The sequence below is a fragment of the Ursus americanus genome, chromosome 36 (assembly GCF_024610735.1).
Source record: "Ursus americanus isolate L20-20 chromosome 36, mUrsAme1.1.p, whole genome shotgun sequence".
NCBI lineage: Eukaryota > Metazoa > Chordata > Mammalia > Carnivora > Ursidae > Ursus > Ursus americanus.
The window spans coordinates 24,590,941-24,600,432 of NC_142162.1; the positions used below are offsets into that span (position 1 = coordinate 24,590,941).

Consider the following 9,492-nt stretch of genomic DNA (forward strand, 5'->3'; position numbering starts at 1 on the left):
CCGTAGCCCTCGCCGCGCCTCCCAGTGGCCGGCTAGGGTACGTTCCTACGCGAGTAAACGTGGGGCTCTGAGAACCCGGAAGTTACGTTATAGGCGCGCGTCCCGGGGGCGGGAGTCAGCTGAGCTGCCGGGGCGAGGTTGGGATCTTCTCGACTCGTCAAAAGGGAACCAGTGATCTTCGGCGGGGCGGGAACGGGGTGCAGGACTGCGCCAGATTCAAGGGGTAGGGCTCCCCAGCCTTCTCGCTTTATAAGGCGAGAGCGAGAAAATCCTCCGGATTTTAAAGAGGAGTGGGCGGGGGATAGCCAAGGATCTGTCAGATTCTTGTCGAGGCTGGGGAGACGCAATTTCCAATCCAGGGCGACAGGGATCCCTGGGGGGAGCCCCGTTGTAATCCCTGAGCCCGGGACGGAGGGCCCAGAGGCCGGGCACCATGGCGTCCATCCTGGATGAATACGAGGACTCCTTGTCCCGCTCAGCCGTCTTGCAGCCTGGCTGCCCCAGCGTGGGCATCCCCCACTCCGGTAAGGGAGGGAAGGGCGCCGCTCACCCTATCCGCTCACCTGGCACCTGCGGGGGAGGATCGAAGAAGTGGCTCCAGGAGGTCCGGTTCACGTGCAGTCCAGATCTAGGCCCCTGATTCTCCTCAGGCCCTCTTAGCCCCAGCTAGAGGATAGTCGAAGTTTGAAAGAGCAGCAAGAGCAGCCTCGTGATCTAGGCCCTGCCTCTAGGGTCCTAAGAGGAAGCAGGGACCCAGATAAGGAAGTGACTAGTCTGCGGGGCCGCAGTTGGGAGAACTGAGAATAGGCTCCAGGTTTCAGCCAGAGCCTATGCTTTTCCTACCAGGCCCCTTCTGGAGGTGGGAGGAAGAGAGTGGTCAAAGAAAATGGTGGAATGTTGTAGGGGAAGGAAGCCTGGTCCTAGAGAGAACTTTGTCACTGAACAGGGAAAAATGAAGTTATTTTAGGCCTTTGCCAGACCTGGGTGCAGCCTGGTGTTGAGGGGAAATTTTTGTAGAAAGTAGGACAGAGTTGGCAGAGGGATCTGAAGTGCTGGGATATTTTGTGCAGTTGGTAAAGACATGAGTGCAAAGGCTAGACAGAAGCTGCAATTTGATTGAAACTGTTCTCCAGGGCTCCCTCTGCCTTCATTCTTTTGGAGACTCAGTGAGAACATTACTGCGTGGGCAGGGAGGAGGGGAGAGAGTGGATCTAGAATACTTGAGTTGAGTTGGGATTGCTGGGCCCAAGATTGATAAGGGAAAACGCCCAACCCTTTCCCCCCCTTACCATTGGGAGCAGGCACACGACAGTGCAACAGCAGTCCAAGGGTTGGAAGAATCTACCCTCATGGCTGTCAGAGGTGTGAAAAGAGCCCAGGGCCCCTAATGTAGAGGGGATTAGCAAAACTACCTGATATATTGATATTAAACTTTTAACCAAGGGCTTGGGGTACGGATATGTTGGGAAGGTGGAGAGGAAATTTTTTTTTGTTGCCTCGTCTTGTCCTTCCTCCGTCTGTTCCATAGCTAACCTTTAATTCCCTCCTTTCCTGTAGGGTATGTGAATGCCCAGCTAGAGAAGGAAGTACCCATCTTCACAAAACAGCGCATTGACTTTACCCCTTCTGAGCGTATTACCAGTCTTGTCGTCTCCTGCAATCAGCTCTGCATGAGCCTGGGCAAGGACACCCTACTCCGGTAAGTGAGGGAGTGGATTAGTGGTATTTGGGGACTGACCACTGACTAGGGCCTTTCTTTCACTCTGGGCAGGAGAAACAGGAAATTTGGAATTTTCCAGAAATACCCATTCCTAAAGAGAATCGATGTAGTATAGTAGTTAAAATCAGGTAGACCTGGATCAGATCCCAGCTCACCCACTTACCAGCTAGGGAATGTTGAGCAAGTCACCCAGTCTCTCTAAATGTGTCCCTTCATCTGTTAAAGATAGTACCAACCCACAAATTGGTCATATTGATCAGGGGAACTGTCGACCCCTAAAATACACTATAAATGGAAATAACATATCTCAATAAAACTGGAAATACATACATACATACATACGTAAGTGGAAATAATATATAACAAAAGTGTCAACAAAATTGTTTATTGAGAATAACCATCTAGGATAAAACAGAGCTAAGCCTCTATATCACAAAAATAAATGCTAGGTAAAATAATTATTTAAATATAAAAAATAAACTAAATATTGGGGCGCCTGAGTGGCTGTCGGTTAAGCGTCTGCCTTCGGCTTAGGTCGTGATCTCAGGGTCCTGGGATTGGGCCCCATGTCAGGCTCCCTGTTCAGCGGAGAGCCTGCTTCTCCCTCTCCCTCTGCTCCTCCCCCCTGCCACTCTCCATCTCTCTCTCTCTCTCTCAAATAAATAAAATCTTGAAAATAAACTGAATATCAAAAGAATATTTAACGGGGGCGCCTGGGTGGTTCAGTCAGTAAAGCATCCGACTCTTGATTTTGGCTCAGGTCATGATCTCAGGGTTGTAAGATTGAGCCCCAGGTCAGGCTCTGTGCTGGGCATGGAGCCTCCTTGAGATTCTCTCCCTCTCCTGCTCCCCCGCCTTTCCTCCTTCCCTCTTAAAAAAAAAAATAAATTAAGGGGGCACCTGTGTGGCTCAGTTGGTTAAGCATCTGCCTTCGGCTCGGGTCATGATCCCAGGGTGCTGGGATTGAGCCCCACATTGGGCTCCCTGCTCAGTGGGGAGCCTCCCTCTCCCTCTGCTGCTCCCCCTGCTTGTGCGTGCACTCTCTCTCTGTGTCAAATAAAGAAATAAAATATTAAAAAGTAATAATAAATTAAGATAAAAATAAAAGAATATTTAATAAATGTCTGTGTTCTTGGGCTGAAGGGAGATCTTCTTACTCGAGCTAGAAAATCCACTAGGAAAAACATAGAAATATTTGACCACATAGTAATTGCTGTTACGACAAAATAAAAAAATAAAAATACCTTTTGAGAGGCGCCTGGCTGGCTCACAGGGAAGAGCATGGGACTCTTGATCTTGGGGTCCTGAGTTCGAGCCCTAAGCTGGACACAGAGTTTACTTTAAAAAAATAATAGGGCCCTTGGGTGGTTCAGTCGGTTAGGTGTCCTTTTCTTGATTTCAGCTCAGGTAATGAGCTTAGGGTTGTGAGATCAAGTCCTGCACGGGACTGGGCATGGAGCCTGCTTAAGATTCTCTCTCTCTCAGGTCACCTGGGTGGCTCAGTTAATTAAGCATCTGCCTTTGGCTCAGGTCATGATCCCAGGATCCTGGGATCGAACCCCGCATTGGGCACCCTGCTCAGTGGGAAGTCTGCTTCTCCCTCTCCCTCTGCTGCTCCCCCCACGGCTTGTGCACTCTCTCTCTCTCAAAATAAATTAAATAATAATTAACTTTAAAAAAAGCATTTGAATCAGATCACGATCAAAGATGGTGGGAAAATGATGTTTTTCCACATGTGACTACAGATTTATATCCCTATTCCTTAAAAAGTCCTTAAAAATTAGTAAGAAAAAGACGCTTCGGTAGAAAGGGGAGGGCAAAGAGTATAAACCAGCAGTTTATAGAAGAGGCAGTCTACATTTCTAGTAAACATCTAAAAATATTTTCAATCTTTGGGAAATAACAGTAAGGTACCATATTTTTAACCTATCAGATTGGCAAAAATTAGAAACAGTAACATATGGTGCTGGTGGAGATACACAGAAATGGACTTTGACACACTACTGGTGAGACTATAAATTGCTACCACCTTTTGGAAAAGTAATCTGGAAGCATTGTTTGTGGTAGGAAAAACTGGACCCAAACTGAATGCCCATCAGTGGGAAAATGATGATAAAATTATGGTTGAACCATAAAGGGGTAAATTAGGCAGTTCTTGAAACAATGAGTTAGAGCTGTATCTGTTGACACAGTGGAATGTTCATGAAATATCATGAAGTGAGAAAAGCTAGTTATTAATTAATATGTATATACACACATATACACGACATGAAGAGATTTTTGTAAAAACATAAAAACAGTGACAAAAAACTCTGTTATAAGCATGGAGAAAGACGTTAAAATCAGTTTTGTCTGGAGAATGACAGTTTGAGAAGAAAATCATTAACTGTACATCTTTGCTTTGATTTTTGGTTAGAATGAGCCTATAATTTGAAAAGAATTTAATAAGGCAACTATAGACAGGAGGAGTCCTCAAGGTTATCATGAAGAGTCATCGAGCTCTACTAGGTTAAGCTCTTGGCATGGTGCTTGCTATATAGAAAGTGCTCAGTGACCATTAGCTCCTGGTTGTTGTTATCTTTTTACCCCAGCAATCTGGGGTACCCCTGCCCGTCTTCCCAGGTGCACTGCATATCTACTGAGCAGAGGAAAAGACTTCTGTTCAGTGACTTCTCAAAATGAAGGGGGAATTCTCAGAGCAGAGGGTTCTTAAGTAGGACCCTGTATGTGTTTCAGAGTTCCCTTAGGACTGTATGCAGAATTTTATGTGTGTATGTAGACTCCAGGGCAGAAAGGCTGTGGCTTTCATCAGATTATAAAGAGGTCTGTGATTTCAAAAAATAATCTACCCTTCTCTGGAGTGATGGCTGTGACTCTTGTCTCGACAGCATTGACCTGGGCAAGGCAAATGAACCCAACCACGTGGAGCTGGGACGCAAGGATGATGCTAAGGTTCACAAGATGTTTCTGGACCACACTGGTAAGTGGGGGGGGAGATCTGGGGTCGGAGGGGTAGTTGATCCGAGCATAAGTCACTGCCGCGGCGGGTGGGATCTGAGAGTGGGGGCAGGGAGGAGGCTGAGGGTGGGAATGGCAGCATTCTATAGGGTGCTGTGCTCTCCCCGACTCCAGGCTCTCACCTGCTAATTGCTCTGAGCAGCACTGAGGTCCTCTATGTGAACCGTAACGGACAGAAGGTACGGCCACTGGCACGCTGGAAAGGGCAGCTGGTGGAGAGTGTGGGCTGGAACAAGGCACTGGGCACCGAGAGCAGCACAGGCCCCATCCTGGTCGGCACCGCCCAAGGCCAGATCTTCGAAGCAGAGCTCTCAGCCAGCGAAGGTGGGCTTTTTGGCCCTGCTCCAGATCTCTACTTCCGCCCATTGTACGTACTAAACGAAGAAGGGGGTCCAGCACCTGTGTGCTCCCTCGAGGCTGAGCGGGGCCCCGATGGGCGTGGCTTTGTTATCGCCACCACCCGGCAGCGCCTCTTCCAGTTCATAGGTCGAGCCGCAGAGGGAGCTGAGGCCCAGGGCTTCTCGGGGCTCTTTGCTGCCTATGCGGACCACCCACCCCCATTCCGCGAGTTCCCCAGCAGTCTGGGCTACAGTGAGTTGGCCTTCTATACCCCCAAGTTGCGCTCCGCACCTCGGGCCTTTGCCTGGATGATGGGGGACGGCGTGTTGTATGGAGCACTGGACTGCGGGCGTCCGGATTCCCTGCTGAGCGAGGAACGAGTCTGGGAGTACCCAGAGGGGGTAGGTCCGGGGGCGAGCCCGCCCCTGGCTATCGTCCTGACCCAGTTCCACTTCCTACTGCTGCTGGCTGACCGGGTGGAGGCAGTGTGCACGCTGACGGGGCAGGTGGTGCTGCGGGATCACTTCCTGGAGAAGTTTGGGCCCCTGAAGCACATGGTGAAGGACTCTTCCACGGGCCACCTGTGGACCTACACTGAGCGTGCCGTCTTCCGCTACCATGTGCAACGGGAGGCCCGGGATGTTTGGCGCACCTACCTGGACATGAACCGCTTCGACCTGGCCAAAGAGTATTGTCGAGAGCGACCTGACTGCCTGGACACAGTCCTGGCCCGGGAGGCCGATTTCTGCTTTCGCCAGCGTCGTTACTTGGAGAGTGCCCGCTGCTACGCCCTGACCCAGAGCTACTTTGAGGAGATCGCCCTCAAGTTCCTGGAGGCCCGACAGGAGGAGGCTCTGGCTGAGTTCCTGCAGCGAAAACTGGCCGGTCTGAAGCCAGCCGAGCGTACCCAGGCCACACTGCTTACCACCTGGCTGACGGAGCTTTACCTGAGCCGGCTCGGAGCACTACAGGGTGATCCTGAGGCCCTGAACTTATACCGGGAAACACGGGAGCGCTTCCGGTCCTTCCTCAGCAGCCCCCGCCACAAGGAGTGGCTCTTCGCCAGCCGGGCCTCCATCCACGAACTGCTTGCCAGCCACGGGGACACAGAACACATGGTGTACTTCGCCGTGATCATGCAGGACTACGAGCGCGTGGTGGCGTACCACTGCCAGCATGAGGCCTACGAGGAGGCCCTGGCTGTGCTTGCCCGCCACCGTGACCCCCAGCTCTTCTACAAGTTCTCACCCATCCTCATTCGTCACATCCCCCGCCAGCTGGTGGATGCTTGGATTGAGCTGGGCAGCCGGCTGGATGCCCGGCAGCTCATCCCCGCCCTGGTGAACTACAGCCAGGGTGGCGAGGCCCAGCAGGTGAGCCAGGCCATCCGCTACATGGAGTTCTGTGTGAACGTGCTCGGCGAGACGGAGCAGGCGATTCACAACTACCTGCTGTCGCTGTACGCCCGAGGCCAGCCGGCCTCACTGCTGGCCTACCTTGAGCAGGCCGGCGCCAGCCCGCACCGTGTGCATTACGACCTCAAGTACGCGCTGCGGCTCTGCGCTGAGCACGGCCACCACCGTGCCTGTGTCCATGTCTACAAGGTCCTAGAGCTGTATGAGGAGGCTGTGGACCTGGCCCTGCAGGTGAGCCGATGCGTTTTGACCCCATCCAGGACAGGGGCCTGGAGAGCAGTCATGTCAGAGCCGCGGGTTTGGAGTGGGGGCTGTGGCTGGAGGGCGCCGGCTCCTCCGGCGGAGAGGTGCAGTAGTGCAGAGGTTAAGAACGCGGACTCCGAGGTCAGGGTTTGAAATCTGGTTCTGCCGCTTACTAGGCTGTGTGACCTCAGCTGATTTCTGACCCTCTCTTTGCCTCAGATCATTCGGCCACAAATGGGATAATGTTCTAGTTACTTCCCTCCTAGGGTTGATGAGAGTAGTGTATACGAAAAGCACTCAGAATGGGGCCAGCCCTGCAGGTAAGTTCTACGTACGTGCTAGCGATCGCATTATAGTCACAACCGCCGGTGGGGAGGGGGCTGAGTTACGTTAAAATGTGAATTCCTGGGGCGCCTGGGTGGCTCAGTGGGTTAAGTGTCTGCCCTCAGCTCAGGTCATGATCCCAGGGTTCTGGGATCAGGCCCCACGTCAGGCTCTCCGTTCAGTGGGGAGCCTGCTTCTCCCTCTCCCTCTGCCTGGCCTCTGCCTACTTGTGTTCTCTCTCTCTGTCAAATAAATACATCTTAAAAAAAAAATTTAATTTAAAAAATGTGAATTCCTGGGTTTGAACCCAGGACTTACTGAATTAGAAAGTCTGAGGGTAAGGCCCAAAAATCTGTATTGTGAATATGCTCCCCAGGTCATTTTTAAATTTGCCAAAGTCCCCTCACTGTAAGTAGCTTCTACAAAGCGGTGACAGGGACAGGCGCATCACTGAGACAGGTTCCTATCCTGGGCCCTAGAAGCTGCATCTTGCTTGCTGTCAGGGGATCCTGCCTTGGGGCTTCTCCTGGGGCCCAGATTCTCCCTGGGCATCTGTGTGTCCCCCAGTGTCTATCCCGGGGGGCAGGGGGCTCGACCCTACCGCTCGCGGTCTCCCCACAGGTCGACGTGGACCTGGCCAAACAGTGCGCTGACTTGCCCGAGGACGACGAGGAACTGCGTAAGAAGCTGTGGCTGAAGATCGCTCGGCACGTGGTGCAGGAGGAGGAGGACGTGCAGACGGCCATGGCCTGCCTGGCCAGCTGCCCCCTGCTCAAGATCGAAGACGTGCTGCCCTTCTTTCCTGACTTCGTCACCATCGACCACTTCAAGGAGGCGATCTGCAGCTCGCTCAAGGCCTACAACCACCACATCCAGGAGCTGCAGCGGGAGATGGAAGAGGCCACCGCCAGTGCCCAGCGCATCCGGCGAGACCTGCAGGAGCTGCGGGGCCGCTATGGCACGGTGGAGCCCCAGGACAAGTGTGCCACCTGCGACTTCCCCCTGCTCAACCGCCCTTTCTACCTTTTCCTCTGTGGCCACATGTTCCATGCTGACTGCTTGCTGCAGGCCGTGCGGCCTGGCCTGCCGGCCTACAAGCAGGCCCGGCTCGAGGAGCTGCAGCGGAAGTTGGGGGCTGCTCCGGCCCCTACCAAGGGCTCTGCCCGTGCCAAGGAGGCCGAGGGTGGGGCTGCGACGGCGGGGCCCAGTCGGGAACAGCTCAAGGCTGACCTCGATGAACTGGTGGCCGCCGAGTGCGTGTACTGTGGGGAGCTGATGATCCGCTCCATTGACCGGCCCTTCATTGACCCCCAGCGCTACGAGGAGGAGCACCTCAGTTGGCTGTAGGAAGGAGGATGTTGCCCCACTGGGTGGGCAGGCAGTCGAGGGCACTTGCCCCCTCTTGGGAAAGCCACACCGTGGTCCATTTGCTCTGTCGTCTGGAGACCGCTGGGCCATGACCGTGTTGGGGAGAGTGGAATTACAGCTGTCGCCTGTAAGGTGTCATCTGTGAGTGCATTCTGCCGCTCTCCGCGCTGTTCTTGAGAGCTGCCGTAGAGCTGCTGTGACGCCAGGCCGTCTGCCTGCCTCCCAGTAGAGGGCCTTAGCCTGGAGAAGTCAGAATTCCAGCCCCATCACCGTCCCCCCTCCATCCAGCAGTCCTCTTCTCCTCTCTACGTCCCACAGACATGCTGTTCACCTTCTAGAGCGGGAGTACCGTTCTTCCTTTTCACTCTGTGGCCCTTCTCCCTCAGAGGAAGTCCTCTCCCATGTCTGCCCCTAGGTCCCAGAGTGAAAAGGCAACCCCTCCAAGTCGTGGGCGCGGAGGGTGGGGACGGTGGTGCTGGTAGTGGGCGCCTCTTGTGTATGCCTTCTGGGGCTCTGGTGTCGGGGGTGCCCTGGGGCAGAGGGCCTTCTGGAGGACAGTGGGAGCTGGTGATGGGGGTGGGGTGCATTAAACTGCCTGCACTGCACTGGGGGCTTTGGAGTTGATGGCTTTGTGTTGATGCCGGCCTGGGGGATGTGTGAATCGTCTCCAGGGGGGCTATGGTGCCACAGGGAGGCTGCCAGGACCCTGAAAGCTTTTCCTTCCTTGTCGCTCAACTCCATCCTCTCTGGCTCCAGGCTGCAGCTGGGAAGGGTGGTCCACCATCCTCTCAGACCGAGGACTGTTCTTGCCTTTGGCCAGCAGGTGGTGCTGCTCCCCACAGAATCCTCCACACTCAGGCAACGGGGAGGCACTGATTTCTTGTCACTTTCTCCACTAGTGCTTCCTCAGTCTGTTCCTCCCTAGAATGTTCTGGGAGTCTGCACTGCCTCACTGTGAATCTAAGCCTTCATCCTTCCTTCCTTCACTAGCCCTTACGCATGCTATGTGTGCTAGATACTGCTTGCCCTTCCCTTTGCCCGCCTGGATCCTTGCATTCCCAGCTT

At 53.7% G+C, this 9,492-nt stretch overlaps 1 protein-coding gene across 1 annotated transcript; it reads left to right on the plus strand.

Moving 5' to 3' along the window:
* Window positions 1-96: 96 nt before the first annotated feature.
* On the plus strand, window positions 97-9,032 carry VPS18 (VPS18 core subunit of CORVET and HOPS complexes). Its single transcript, XM_045770955.2, has 5 exons — window positions 97-524; window positions 1,558-1,699; window positions 4,609-4,700; window positions 4,853-6,723; window positions 7,681-9,032. The coding sequence occupies exons 1-5, from the start codon at window positions 434-436 to the stop codon at window positions 8,404-8,406; spliced, it is 2,922 nt and encodes a 973-aa protein (XP_045626911.1). The 5' UTR covers window positions 97-433; the 3' UTR covers window positions 8,407-9,032.
* The last annotated feature ends 460 nt before the right edge of the window (window positions 9,033-9,492 follow it).